Source organism: Diabrotica virgifera, chromosome 6, assembly GCF_917563875.1.
Source record: "Diabrotica virgifera virgifera chromosome 6, PGI_DIABVI_V3a".
NCBI lineage: Eukaryota > Metazoa > Arthropoda > Insecta > Coleoptera > Chrysomelidae > Diabrotica > Diabrotica virgifera.
Window position 1 is genome coordinate 209,371,064 of NC_065448.1, and position 16,519 is coordinate 209,387,582.

The 16,519-nt window shown below is 31.5% G+C and overlaps 1 protein-coding gene across 1 annotated transcript in view; it reads left to right on the forward strand.

The window, feature by feature from the left end:
• The first annotated feature begins 217 nt into the window (after nucleotides 1–217).
• The window catches only part of LOC126887189 (farnesyl pyrophosphate synthase-like), a 57,279-nt gene continuing 40,977 nt past the window's right edge, over nucleotides 218–16,519 (forward strand). The window contains exon 1 of the mRNA XM_050654580.1: nucleotides 218–349. Within this exon, the coding sequence (XP_050510537.1) occupies nucleotides 252–349 (98 nt within the window). The 5' untranslated portion in view covers nucleotides 218–251. The remainder of the gene's footprint in view (nucleotides 350–16,519) is intronic.

Below are 16,519 nucleotides of genomic sequence, written 5' to 3' on the forward strand. Positions count from 1 at the left end.
AACTGTAAATGCTGCATACTGTAGTTCACTTTAATGGAAATAGACACTTTACGAGTACAATAAAAACCAATACTTCGAAATACACTCAGAATCGCAATATAAATTCTTCCCTTGGATACGCCACTGATGAATTTTATCAACGAGTATCAAAAATTAAATTCGGGTGGGACATATTTTTATACTACTATAAAAATGTTAATTTTCCTTATGTAAAAACTACATAATCTAAAATAGTCACAGTGTTTACTACAATGATAAAAACAATCTTTCAGAGAGATTTTATAAGACATGCTCTAAAATTTATTGGCGAGTCTAACCAAAAACGAAGGCTAACAAACCAAACAAAAAGGTATGTACAACGTACACTGCGAGGCATAAGTTAGGGATACAGAAAATTATGCTCATTTTTAAAGTTGATTTTTCGTGAACAGATTAAAGGATTCCGCTATTTTTTTTAAATATATTAAAGTTTTCTTTAGTATATACGCCAGTTGTGCAAAGGTTTACTCAAACTCCTTTTTTGTACTTATAACGGGTGGAAGAAATGTCATGTTTTTCTTATGTTAAGTTAGAAACAACCTGTAGGGAGGACGAGGTACAAATGTGAGTATATATTAGAATCGTATTGTAGTCTTATGTTTTGTAAACATTTTGTTTTTGAATCTCCCTGATATCTTTAGAAACAATGAAAATAGGTGGGTTTACTCTTTAATATGTCTTAACTGAAACAAAACTAAATTAACAATAAAAAATAACAGTTAACAATACTTTAAAAACAGAAAGCCACATAACGTAAATAGTTCTTCTCGACACCTATAAGAGTTATTTGTCGACCAGGTAAGCGGTTTGCACACTAGGGTGGTGCGAAAAAAGTCAAGTTGATAATTCCGTGACGCTATAGTGCGGAAAAGTTGCGATTGGTAATTACAAGAAAAACAAAAAAGAATTATTCAAATCGGACTTTATCTTCCGATCCCGCAACGGACATAAAGATTATGAAAAAAATTAAATGTTACCTTTTTTTTCAAAAAATATTATTTATCCTTCGTGTAAGTTTTATTTATTGCTACAGTAAAATTTATTTACAGTTTGTATGGTTGAGTAATAAAAAAATAGTTTTACGCATTTAACGAATATCTTCCGATCACGCAAGATCAATTAAAATCTATAAAAATTTGAAATTTTTGATGATTTTGATAAATTAAAAAACATTTAGTTATCTCATTTTTCTGTTACATTGTGAAGATCTTCGCTTGTAAAAATATTGTATGACAGTATTTCCTAGAACTCAAAACGAGGGGATGGTTGCACTTCTAGCTCCACACGCACCCTTGTCTCCAACCAACCAATGAATGTGTGTTTTTTTACATTATTTACATACATATGTACATTTCTTTTTCATCTGTTTGTGTCCAGCTCTTAAACACCAACTTTGTATTGTGATTTCTTGATAAAATCTAGCAGCATGGACCTTGATTTAAGTGTTGTCCTGATGAATCCATCTCTCTATTGGGGCCCACATAATTAGCATTAGACGATGCTTCCGTGACCAATTTTAGACATCGCTCGTCAGCTTGCGTGTGGCAGGGATAGTTTTGTACAATTCAGTCTGTCATATCGCCCGATGTAATGCAAGAAGTTATATCTTTATTTGAAACTATTCGAGGAAGTGGTGGAGACGATAGTTTTGTAACATTCCAGTCTATTATTTTAGTTTAGTCCTATTCTTCAAACTTTCAAGTAGTAGGGAGAAAGGAAACACATTAGAGAGCTAGGACTAAGGAGAGTGTTAAAAGCCGGACAGACTAAAGCCAAGGGCAAAAGTATTAGAAATTTCATCCCTCCTCCTTTAAATTTTCAAGCACAGGACTACACTGAAATAATAGACTATAATGTTACGAAACTAACTTCTAGATCAGTTCTTCGAAGAATTTCAAATCAAGATATAAGTTCCTGCATTACATCAGGCTACATGTCAGACAGGAATGTAAAAAACTATCCCTGCCACACGCAAGCTGTCGAGCGCATAAAGTTGGTCATGAAAGCATCGTCTAATGTATAATGTATGTGGGCCTCAATAAAGGGATGGATTCATCGGGGTAAGACTTAAATCAAGGTCCATGCTGCCAAATTTTACAATCAAATCACAATACAAAGTTGGCGTTTAAGAGCTGGACGCAAACAGATGAAAAAGAAATGTAAGTAATATGTAAATAATGTAAAAAACACACACTTATTGGTTGGTTGGAGAGAAGGATGCGTGTGGAGCTAGAAGTGCAACCACCCCCTCGTTTTGAGTTCTGAGTTGTTTTAATATTGTCACACAATATCTAAACAAGCGAAGAGCTTTACAATGTAACAGAAAATTGAGATAACTAAATGCTTTTTAATTTATCAAAATCATAAAAAATTTCAAATTTTTATAGATATTGTTTGACCTTGCGGGATCGGAAGATATTCGTTAAATGCGTAAAACTATTTTTTTTATCACTCAACCATGAAAACTGTATATAAATTTTACTTTAACGATAAAAGAAACGTACATGGAGAATAAATGAAAAATTTTGAAAAAAAGGTAACATTTCATTTTATTCATAATCTTTAGACCCGTTGCGGGATCGGAAGATAAAGTCCGATTTGAATAATTGTTTTTTTGTTTTTCTTGTAATTACCAATCGCAACTTTTCCGCACTATAGCGACACGGAATTATCAACTTGACTTTTTTCGCACCACCCTATTGCACAGCACAATATAAGAGAGACGAGATTGTTTAATGGAGGCTTTGTGAGATTTTGAGGTGGAATTTCCTTGACAGTAAGTATGGATTTTCTGTTTAGGTGGAGGCTCTTTAAATACCGGTAGGTACATTATACATATTTATTTTCTTTGACCACTCTGTTACTTTCGCACTATATATATAGGAAATAATTTCACTTTAGTGGTATGATAAGACATGACCACCTCACTTATTGCATGTCATCAGTTAAAACATATAGTAAAGAGTAAACCCGTTTGTTGTTTTCACCCAATTTTGAAAAAATGTGAAAACTTTAAATTATCCACGCCCGTCTGTCCGTCTGTCTGTCTGTCTGTCTGTATGTCTCTCTGTGATCACAACTCCTCAGTCAATATACCAGCTAGAATGACAAATGAGGTGTCAAATTAGTACCGTCAAGGTAGAATGACAAATGAAGTGTCAAATGAAAGCTTATAATCCAAGAATGGTACTAAAGATGAGAAATTTGATCTAGGCTGTCTGTCCGTCTGTCTGTCCGACCGCGAATATAACTCCTACTTAACTGTACCACTGTACCAGGTAGAATGACAAATGAGATGTCAAATGAAAGCTTATAATCCAAGGATAGTAATAATGGTGAGAAATTTTAACTAGGCTGTCTGGCCGTCGGTCTGTCTGACCGCGAATATAACTCCTCCGTCCTTATACCAGGTAGAATGACAAATGAAGTGTCAAATGAAAGCTTATAATCCAAGGATGGTAATAAAGGTAAGAAATTTTACCTGGGCTGTCTGTCCGTCTGTCCGCCCGACCGCGAATATAACTCCTTCGTCATTTTACCAGGTAGGATGACAAATGAGATATCAAATGAAAGCTTATAATCCAAGGATGGTATTAAAGGTGAGAAATTTGACCTAGGCTGTCTGTCCGTCTGTCCGTCCGACTGCGAATATAAGTCCTCCGCTATAACAGGCAGAATGACAAGAAAGTTGAGAAACTTGACATAAGACTTCCGGTTTTAGAAATGCGACCAGAAGTTCTGTTTTAGAGTCACCGGAATAATACAAGTGATATATTATTCGACGCGACTTCGCAAGACGAGAACAAATATACAGGGTGTAACAAAAATACAGGTCATAAATTAAACCACATATTCTGGGACCACAAATAGTTCGAATGAACCTAACTTACCTTAGTACAAATATGCACATAAAAGAAGTTACAGCCCTTTGAAGTTACAAAATGAAAATCGATTTTTTTGAATATATCGAAAACCATTAGAGATTTTTTGTTGAAAATGGACATGTGGCATTCTTATGGAAGGAACATGTTTAAGAAAAATTATAGTGAAATTTGTGCACCCCATAAAAATTTTGTGGGGGTTTTGTTCCCTTAAACCTCCCCAAACTTTTGTGTCCGTTCCAAATAAATTATTATTGTGGTGCCATTATTTCAATTCACTATTTTTAAAACTTTTTTGCCTCTTAGTATTTTTTCGATAAGGCAGTTTTTATCGAGTTGCGGCTTCTTTTTTAATATGTTTATATATGTTATTATATGTTTTATTACTGCGGAACCATTAGTTAAACACAGTGTTTTTAAAACTTTCTTGCCTCTTTGTATTTTTTTGATAAAGCATCTTTTATCGAGATGTGGCTTCTTTTTTAATATGGTTCAAAATACACTTAAAAATGTAAATCATAAATAAATTTTCATATTATTTAGGGGAGTGCATTTAGATTTTCACTTCGGAAAAAATCAAACAAGATAAAACTTTTTGTAATTTCATTAAGAAATGTTTAATAAACAACATATCAAAAAGTTCTACTCGAGAAGTGGGTGCTTCATTTTTTATTAAACAAATGAACAGCGAAGTTAGATGTTTTTTTTAAATAACTGCGAAAATATAATTTTGAGAAAAAAACTGACTTGACCATTGAAAAATTCAGAAAATTTTACAAAAAACCTTATATAAAGATTTTTCTAAAATTAAATCTCTAGCGTCTGTAATTTTTTATTTATAACGCTAAAGTCACCCTTCTCACGCACATTGGCGAACTGTAAACTAGCGTTGGAAGAAGTGCACGGTTGAGTTTTTTAAATGTAATTCTTTAACTACTGGATTAAAAGAAATTTTACAAATTGGACATAAAAGAAGATGAAATAAGCTATCTTATGGTTGTAATAAAAAGAAATAAAATCTATGTACATAAGTACGGTGTGGGCGGAAAGTGAGCCTTACATGAATTTTGTTTAAAAATGATTTAAAAATGTGTAACTAATACAATTTTAATTATAAAACTCTCAAATTTGCACAAACTACCTCTCGATCATCTTACTAAACGATGTTTCATTCAAAAAAAAAAAAATCTCAAAATTTTAATTCAAATAATACGATGTCTCAAAAAATGTAATTTTTGAAAACTTTGTAGTTTTACAGAATTCCCACCAATTTAAGACGGTATTGCTCAAGTTTGAATAAATCTAATACAATTTTTTTGATATTTTTTAAATCTTAGGATATAATTTAAAAAAAACACTGTATTATTTTAGTTTTAAAATGAAAGAAACAATTTCTTTTTGAGAAAACTAAGAAAGAAACAAAAATGTAATACAAAAACCGAAAATTACCAGCTGAAAAAATGTATACACAGAGTGATCAAAACTTTTTTCTGTAAAACTTACCTAAAACACATTTAATAATAAGCTTCAACAATAATAAATGTTCAACAAAAATTTTTTTTTAGTTCTTATACAGTATGTCTGCGCAACTTGGAACCTATCGATAACTTTTTTAATATCAGTTTTACGAAAAAAAGTTATTCTTTATAAAATACTCTGCATTGTATATAACATAAGATGCAACCATCAAATATCAAATTTTGTTAATTTTGTACGGGGTATGTCAAAAAATATGAATTTCACTCAAGAGTAAAGTACCTTTATATTTCACAATATCGAAAATTTTTATAAATAAAAGTTTTTTAGAATTAATAACTATTTTCCAATATGTAATTATATCCTTCTAATCGAAAATTTGTTTTTTTTTAAATATTGTTTCAAATTAATTATACTCCATCATTAAATTTTCACTTATTATTTATGATAACTGTTTTATTATTAATTTTATGAAGAAAGTTATTCGTCATAAATAGCTGTGCATGGTCTAACACTTAATATGCAAATATAAAATATTATATTTTATCAATATTATAAGAGGTATGTAAAAAATTATATTTCGCGCAAAAAATATGTACCTTTATAGTTCACAATATTCCGATTAGAAGAGTGTAATTGCATACTGACACATCGTTTTTAATTCTGAACAACTTTCGATAATAACAATTTTCAGTATTATGAAGATTATAGGTATTTTACTCCTAACTGAAATTTTTATTTATTGACATATATTATCTTGTACAAAATTGATAAAAATTGATATTTTATGATTGCATTTAAAGTTTTAGAATATGCAGAGCTTTTTACTAAGAATAACTTTTTTATTTATGATCCCATTGCAACAATTTTTTGAATATTGAAGAGATAGGTTTTGAATAATTTGTTCTTTCTTTCTAATACATTTTAATTTTTAATATTATTGTGAAAATTTTTTGTTCATCTTTTTTTAAGAATGAAATTCCATATTTGTTTTATTGGATTCTACTTCTTTTTCATTTAAATATCCGCCATTTTGGATTCGCCATTTTGAAATTTAAATTTTTAATCTTTAATTCAGATTCAACAACCTGTTAAAAATAAAGACAATAAATGTTTTAGAAAAATGTTCTTTTTTATGTTCTTTTAGGAAAATCCGCATTTTGGATCCGCCATTTTATAGTTTATAATGTTAACATTTAAGTTAGGTTTATTAAAGCTCTCAAAAATTAATATATGTAGAAATAAATACATTTTGTAAAGAAATTATGATTTTACAACTATTTTTTAAGTTATCCGCCATTGTGGATCGGCCATTGTATAATTTAAATTATCAAAATTTGATTCAGGTTCAGCAACCTCTCAAAAATATCCCCATATATGTAAACAAAAACGTTTTTTAAAAAAAAATCGGATTTTACAACTACTTTTTAAGGATTTTTAGGAAAAAATCCGCCATTTTGAATTCGCCATTTTGAATTTGCAAATTGTAATGTCAGATTCGGGTTCAGCATAATCAAAACTAAAATAAAAACATTTTTTATCAACATAAAATGTTAAATTCACCCAAATTCTTAACATTATTTATACAAAACAATTGTTATTGTTTAAACAATTAATAAACAATTAGCGGCGAAATTTGTGAGTAGAACTTTTTACCTTAACATATTTATAAACTAACAAAAAAAGTTTTAGAAAAATATAACCTTGTTTGATTTTTTCCGAAACATTGTATCTTTTCGTTCTAATTGCACTCCCCTAATTACTAAGTCTCCATAATCGTACTTTACCATATACAAATAGGTATGTGGTGGATTTGACAAATATTCAAATATCTCGATAAAAACTGACTTTTAGAAAAAGTACTAAGAGACAAAAAAATTTTAAAAACTTGTGTTTAACTAATGGCGCTACAATAATAATTAAATTGGAACGTACACAAAAGTTTGGGGGGGTTTAAAGGAACCAAACCCCCATAAAATTTTTATGGGGTGTCCAAATTTCATTATCATGTTTTCTTAAAATACTACTACCATAAGAATACCACATGTCCATTTTCAATAAAAAATCTCTAATAGTTTTCGATATATTGGAAAAAATCGATTTTCATTTTGTAACTTCAAAGGGCTGTAACTTTTTTTCCGTGCACATTTGTACTAAGGTAAGTTAAGTTCAATCGAACTATTTTTGGTCTCAGAATATGCGATTAAATTTATGACCTGTATTTTTGTTACATCCTGTATACTTCCGGTTTCATGACTGTCAGGAGCGTCATTTGAAATTTTGATAGGGGGGGGCAAGCATTATATATACAATACATTTATATACAAACATAATACAAAATTGATCTATTTTTTCTAAATTTCAGTAATTTTCAGGGCCAGGGGGGGGGCAAATGCCCCCCCTGCCCCCTATCAAATGACGCCCCTGATGACTGTCTGCCCGTATGCCTATCTCCTCCGTTATTAATACAGATAGAATGACAGATGAGGTGTCGAATAAAAGCTTATAACCCAAGGATGGTATTAAAGATGAGAAATTTGACATCGGACTTCCGGTTTTAGAGTTGCAACCGTACGAACTATTTTAAAGTCACCGAAATAGTATAAGATATATATATATATATATATATATATATATATATATATATATATATATATATATCATTCGACGTGCCTTAGCAAGATGAGAACAAATGTAAAGTTTTGGTTTTTTTATCATTTCTGGTTAAAAAGTTGTAACCAAAAGTGCAGAAATATTACATGTGACACATCAATCGAAGCGTATTGAAAAGTTGAGTTTGAACTTTTTGAATTTGAAGTCATTTCTGTTTAAACAATGATAACCCAGAGTTTAGTAAAAATGACTCAAAATTAGTAAAACCTAGGACTTACGAAGTCCAATTACTTGTTTCTTTGTTATTAAAAATATAAAATGTTCACAAGATGTGAGACTATAACATAATTTCGATGTATACCCACCTTTGTACCTTTTCCTCCCTACAGGATGTCTCAAACTTTTGTTTCGGTTAAAAAAAGTTAAGATAGATGTATTATATTAAATAATAGTAAAGACATTTCAAAGGACTATAGATTATTTATGTGTTCTTTCTTCAATGTCCAGCTTTCAAGTCCATATTGCAGTATCGAAAACACGTAGCATATCAGAACTCTTATCCTCGGTCCAATCTAAGGTCCTTGTTGCAGAGAATTGTTTTCATCATGGCTCTTATTTCTATTGTTTGATCATTATCGCCTGAAATCTGGGTTCCTAGGTATTTTATTATTAAACCTTTCTATCGCTACATTAGGGAACTTGCACATTTTTTTTTATTAGATCATAATGTACAGTTTTGTTTAAAAATAAGATTTCCAAAATTTCACTCTTCAAAAACTCGTAATAACTTAGAAATACATATTTAAAGTCTTCTGCGGTATAAAATAGTTCAAACGGCCCGTGACGTCATAGTTTTGCATTAGTTTTGATTATGGTTATATTTCGCTGTGTCTAGGTACACGCTAACGTGTACGCAAATAAAAAAGTTAGGTAGACGCGAATTAAATTTCATCAAGCCAGTGACGTCATTATTTAGCTTGCGCAGTGACTATACATTTTAGTACATGCTATTTTGATATGTTTACTGTTTGTTTGATAGAAAAATATTTGTTAAGGGAAGGGAAGCAGAACTATTCAGATGTTTCAAACTTAATTGTAATAAATCAATGTATATATATATATATATATATATATATATATATATATATATATATATATATATATATATATATATATATATATATATTGATGTGATCTTGATTATTGATATGAGATAATATTCTTATATGTCATTTAATTTAATCAATGCATTAATAATAATCTAATTAATTAACCAGATCACATATCAATATGTTTTCAATCTCAGGGCGAATTATAAAATTAATGACTTACTTTTGTGGCTTCTAAGTATTTCTCAATGGTTCCTAATCGGGATAGGAAAGAAAAGAGTAAAATAATACACACATATGGGTTACAATTATAATCAAATATTGTTTATTTTATTCAAATGGCAATCACTGCTTAATATTTCCTAGATCTTATTATTCTTAAACATAACATTTACAAATGGGAATCTTATTTCCTTTTGGTTTCCAATTGAAAGTTTTTATTAACATTTAACTATTAGGATTTATTAGCAACAATTCTATTTAAGTTTGATGAAGCCTTTCTGATATTATTGATTATGTTCTTCAATTTTTAATGTGGTATTTAATACGAAAAACCCATACATTCATGTCCAAACAAATGAGACTGACCTTTTTCTGGTGAACTGAGAATGTCTTCACACAAAACCCGTTTCCTGCTATCCTTGGCTGCGATCAACACCTCGTCCTGGCTTCCAGTAATGTTCTCCTTTGAAAACTAGCTCGTATAGCTCCCGTTCCTGCTTCTGTCGTGATGCCGTGTTTCTACCTTTTTCGAAACTTCAAACAGCTACCGGGACACTCTTGGCTCAAGGAGGTTCTTTTACTCTCAACCTGGCCTACCTCTCGTTCCACGATAGATACTCCACACTCACGGAACTACACCGGCTTTCTCACTCTCCGTACACTACCGTCTACTACTGGACTTCACTTCTCGACAGCTCAAAACATTCTGATCTATATTTTTCATTCATTTCCCTACTTTCTAAATATCCCTTCCAGATTCACAAATCAACCTTCCACCACCAACTCTCATTCGCAGTATTCCTCAAAACCAATTTTTAATCTTTCTAAATATGCTTAATGGATTTCAAAAAAGAAATAGTTAATTCCCATTCTAAAATTACTATCTACTATTTACAAAATTTAATGACCTATTCTCTATTTCAACTGAGTCTTATTTAGCATCGGCTAATGATCGAACCTTCCGCGAACAACGATAATGACCTATTATCGATTCCAACTGAGTCTTATTTAGCATAGGCTAATGATCGAACCTTCCGCGAACAACGATAATGGTACGCGCCATTCACTTTGTTTATTCTAAGCGCATTTTCCCGAGTTTCGTTTAATCACTTCTTAAAATTAAATATAACAATTTGTTGTATACAGGTTGTTCTAAATTTATATGCCCGTGGTTGAGAAAATTGAAAATATTTTATATTAAATTGAATTCTGCTTATAATTATCAAAATTTAATTTTCAGATCAAATAGAAATATAACAATATATATATATATATATATATATATATATATATATATATATATATATATATATATATATTTACTCCCAGCGTATGAAGTGAGCCACATATCAAAAGAAACTGCGGTTGAAGTGAGGTCCTGTACAAAGTGAGGTCCAGTATACGGACCTCACTTAGTCAATCAATGTAAGACTTTTTCGTAGACATGTACCGATAGCAAACACTGTTTTTTTACAAAAAAAAGTGGGACCTCACTTTGTATGGTCCACATCAATTTTTAGTTCAGAGATTTTCCGCATAGAGGCGCTGACTTTGGCGTATATTTTCTAACCATGTATATTCTATGCCCTGTTGAATAACTTACGATACACATAGTGAGGACCATACAACTGGCAACATCTGTTCAACCAATCTTTAAAACAGTGGATCGTCAATCGTCGCATAAATCCAAACAGTACAAAAATGTTTAATACTTTAATCCTTTTTGAGAGCCTAGGCGCAAAATTTCGGTCGAGTTCTTTTTAAACGCATTTATTTTTTTCGAATCCTGAGATAACTAATAGGTATTTTAAAAAAATTTAAACGCAAAATAGAAGACTACATTATTCCCGAGGGCAGAAAGTCCCTTATAATGAACAAAAAGTTTCTTTTGAATGATATATTTAAAATTAAAAATCAGACTATTTTTTTTCACCCCTGTGACTTATTAAAATAAATATTTATAGAAGTTCTCAAGGACTTTCGACCATGGATAATACAGTAATATTTCTTTCTGCGTTTAAATTTTTTAAAAATACTTAAGGTTTTCTCAGTATTCGAAAAAAATGAACGCATTTAAAAATAATTCGAGCGAAATTTTTGCGCATATGCTCTCAGAAAGGCTTAAAATACTATAAATTTTTGTAATCAGTATTTCAATAGTTATTTATGATATAACTGTTAAAAGTACACGTTTAAGGCACGCATGTGAAAGTTTGCAGAATGAGCGACAGCGAGTTCTGCAATTCACATGAGTGCCTTAAAAATGCACTTTTTAACAGGCATATCATGCAATATTTTTTCTACAAACGTAATTACAGGAGAATATCTACAAAAACTTTTACTTGAACTTGACTGACATTCCATTTTTATATTTTTTTGACATTATATCAAGATTGCCTATACGATCAATACGAATTGCAGTGCCATAAAAATTTTAAAGCACTAGTGCCTTAAAGCAGCGCCGGATAAAGGGGCGGGCGAGCCGGGCGACCGCCCGGGGCGCCAGAATTTGGGGGCGCCAAATTTTGAGAGACGCTGATATATAAATATAATATTTACCCCCCTCCGTGGCTCAGTGGTAAGAGCGCCTGCCTGTGGATCGAAAAAATCCGAAAGGTTGTGGGTTCGAATCTCACCAGGGTCGGAAATTTTTCATTTATTATAAATTAATAAATGAATATAGTTTCTGTCCTCGTGGGATCGGTTCTCACCGGAGGGACCGCAGACGTTCGGATACAATTAGCGTCTCTTTGCAAAGACAATGACGGCGACATTGCAAAGTAACAAGGCGCTTACTCAACACACACTACTTACACATGACACTAGGTACCCAACTGTTCAAAATTACCGTACCGACCATGCCAATGGCCATTAGTTTTCGAGGCATTAGCTAAACAAAAAAAAATATAACATTTTTTACATTCATTATTTTTTTGGACTTTATACATTATCTTTGGGCTAAGATTACTCCTAAGACAATTAATATTAAATAATTGTAACAATAAGAAAACTATTTCTAGCTCACAAAAATTCTCTAATAAAAATAATGCAACCTAAAAATTGTTATGGCTTTTAAAGGTCATTTGTCAGGTAATACCTATCACTTTTATGGTATTACAATGTTATACATACATACTTAAAATACACGAAGATCAGATTTACGAAGTATCAACAAATTTATGAATAGTCAGTGATATTATTATACTGCTGCTTGTCATTATAGCCTCAATGGTTAAATAGTTTTGTCTTCCTGTTCTGTAAACTTTGCTTTATCAACATTGTCGTGTGTTCGTGGGTGTGTAATTTGAAATAAAAAAAAACAAACCAGGTATATCTATATGAATTAGAATTGACAAGTTCTTTTTCATAATATGAATATATAGAAATTTATTTCGAATACTTTGTACGCGTTAAGATGTTTCACATTTTGCATAAAAACGGCACGAACGACGTATGAAAAAAAGGAATAATAGATTTTTGTATATATCATAAATTGAACGAGTAATTCCAAAATGATTTGTTATTTGAAATATCTCAGTGGCGTACTATGTTTTTCTTTAAAAAAATTCACACCATTTCAACAGTAGATATAAAATTATTAATTTTATTTCAAAAAATGCGCAATAATTACCTCTTAAAACACATCAAATTTCATTTGCATATCTGAACCGGTTTTAGAACAATAAAGAAATCGTCAGTTTGTAAGAACAATGTCAACACCCCATATCTCGGAAACGAAGTATTTGCTGACATACGCTTATAGAGCAAACTGTCATTATTTTTTCATATAGAATTACCCTTTAAAGTTTGTCGCATTTATTTAGAAACATCCTGTTTTTTCTTGACCACCCTTAATTTCCATAGTTTTTCCTGTATTATTTCACTTGACCGTTATTTTCAGTTCTTTCTGTTTTTCCAGTCCTGCAGGTTTCTTTTCTAATATTGCTTCGTCCATTTTCCTGCATCCTGCAGGATCTCTAAAAGATTTTCGGGGTCTGTCTCTCTTCCTTCTTATATACTCGATAGGTTATAATGTTAATATAATGTTATATGTTACATACATTTATATTGCAATTCAGTTTGCTCAATTTTCCTCCCGAAAAATTCCCCAACCAATTCAACCTATAAAAATTTTCCCATGTGCTTTCAAATTACCCTAAAAATGAGCGAAAGTACCCCAATCTGGCATCTCTGATTCGTCGCTCGTTGTAGACGGCGTCGGTGTATATTGCGTTGTCAATTGGGATATTCCCCAAACTCCCAAAAGTGATGATCCTACCGATCTACCGACATGTCCCTAGGATCTATCGAGTTTAAAAAAATATCCAAATGACATATTTTACTTAAGAGGAAACAGTAGCGATCAACAGGTAGCGAAAACGCGTTCCAAGATTGCGGCTGTAATTTTGAATATTTTTTCGAGATATGTGGCACACGTATTCGTAATATAATAAAGAATGGCGGTACAGAGCCCAATTTAAAAAATATATTAATATGTGGAAATTACTCTGTAATTAAATACAATAGATATTAAAAAACGAGCCTGTACCGCCACTAAGAAGAACAAAAAAATACACTTTCTTCAAATAAACTTTTTTATCCGATGCCTAGATTTTGTGTCATTTTGGAACTACTAAAATTTTTTATTTCATTAGTAGTTCCAAAATGACACAAAATCTAGGCATCTGATAAAAAAGTTTATTTGAAGAAAGTGTATTTTTTTGTTCTTCTTAATGGCGGTACAGACTCGTTTTTTTAATATTGTATTTATTTACAGAGTAATTTCCACATATTAATATATTTTTCAAATTGGGCTCTGTACCGCCATTCTTTATTATATTATAAATACGTGTGCCAAATATCTCGAAAAAATATTCAAAATTACAGCCTCAATCTTGGAACGCGTTTTGGCTACCTGTTGATCGCTACTGTATCACCTTAAAAATAAATTCGATAAACCAATTCATCATTTATTGCCATCAAAAAATTTCAGTAGGTAGTATTTTTTAACACGTTTGTATGATACCTTTCATTTCCTAAGAATTATGTAAGGTATTATTTAAAAATTACATAATGGAGATTCCTAATCGTATTTCGGTATTCACATTTCATACAAGAGTCTCAAAGTACTCAAGTATAAACAATTTTTAGATGATTTTGGGAATATCGATTTCAAGCAGATCACATACCTTTTTATGTAAATATTCATGTGTTTCATAAAAGCTGATGTGACACTTTCGTCCAGTTCTTTATTAGTAAATAAAAGTTGAATTATGGTTGTTTGGGTTAATAATTACTTCGCATATTATTTATAATACATATAGTAGGGGAGCAAAGTATGCTAAATGTGCAGTCACTCGAGCGCTTTGGGGACCTATTGGGTTGTGATTATTAGGTTCTAAAACCAAAAAAGTTAAGTAAAATTTTCCATTTTAGTGGGGACTTTCCATATTTTAATTTAATTTTCCATTTCCAACACCCGTTTTCTCCGATTATAGCGCCACCTATCCGTAATTAGAAAAAACGTTTCGAATAAAAGTTGCTTATTTTTACGCAAAGCATCCAAATCTGAAATAAAAAAAGGAGTTCCTATTTAAGATTTTAAAGTAACCCCCCCCCCCCACCTCCGTGGGGGTCGTGTTTGGTACCATTCGATAGATTTCAGAAAAAATATTCAGAAATTGTGGTGTATTACCTATAAGCAGTTACCGTTAAGCCGGGTCCAGACTATGTAACAAAACATGTTAAATAACAAAGTTTTGTAACTTGTTATAAAATTTTAAATAAACAAGTTTTAAAACACAGTGTTGTATAACATTTTTCTGGTTATATAGCATGTTTTATGTTATCCAACAGATGTCGGTAAACATCAAAGAAAGTTATAAAACCGCACCGCGACTGATCTACACCTAAAAACATGTTATTGAAACATTTCTCTGGCATAGTACCTACGCGAGCAGCAACCGTTGGAGTCATATCGCCTTGTTCATTCTGGAGTGATTGTGCTAGATTTTTCTTTGCTCTGTTCACGTAGGGTTATTTACGCGATGAAATTGTCGAAAGAACTGAGGAACTGACTACTCATTTAATTGAGCTATTTCGTAAGTAACGAGTATTATGGGATTGCTATGGGATGAGCTACATTTATTGATTTAAAAAACAAATAAAAAACACGATGAATAGACTGAAATAGAAGTGAAAATAGATACAGAAACTGTAGTTAAAACTAATGCACGTACGCCTATAACTCAAGCCAACAAAATAAAAGCAGTACGCGGAACCTTAACAGCAAATCGGTGCAAATCAACTCTAAATTTGACATAAATACTATTCTCTACAGAGCAGAGTGTTCAGACATAAAACCTGTAACATTCACTTCATTCGCTACACAGATGCAGACTGCTTCATCAGCTACTCAAACAGGCACTCAATCATACAATATATCTGAACCTTTCTATTCCGTCCACTACACCTACATCCGCTACTTCTCCAGCTACACCAATTCAAACAGACAGTGACACTCAATCATGAACAGGTGAAGACGATAATACTGAGGAATTAAATTTTACACAAATGTTATACTTCCTCTCTGAAACAATGAGTAAAAAGTTTAAAAAATATACTTTGCTAATAATATAACTGTTAATCTTTCTCTTATTGGAATTGCATCTCGAAATGTCTTTCCTGCCTACTTTATGGCCGATGTCATTTATAAGAAATTCAAAATCAGAACTTTCTATTCTTAAGAAGTTTTTAAAACTGCCATCACATTTAATGTCTCCTGTCGATGGGTCTATGTTATCTCTTTCCAGATCAGCTAAAAGAGCTGTACCACTACCTATATTTTGCTCGAGCTGCTAATGAAGGACACATCCAAAATATTAATTTAACACGCCGGTGTCGCCTCCACAATATTACACAAGCTGCTGTTGCTATGAAGAGATCCTCCATACTTATATGACGCAATTCTATATACTACCTAACCTACCAGCTATCCATCTAAAATGCTGCAAAATTTATGCGCATGTTGTTGTTTTGTTTTTTGTTATATAGTCTGGATACTCATGCTATATTATACCAAGTTACATAACAAAGTTGTACAACAAATTTGTTGTACAACTTTGTTATTAGCATGTTTTGTTACATAGTCTAGACCCGGCTTTAGAAGTTCCCCGTTTC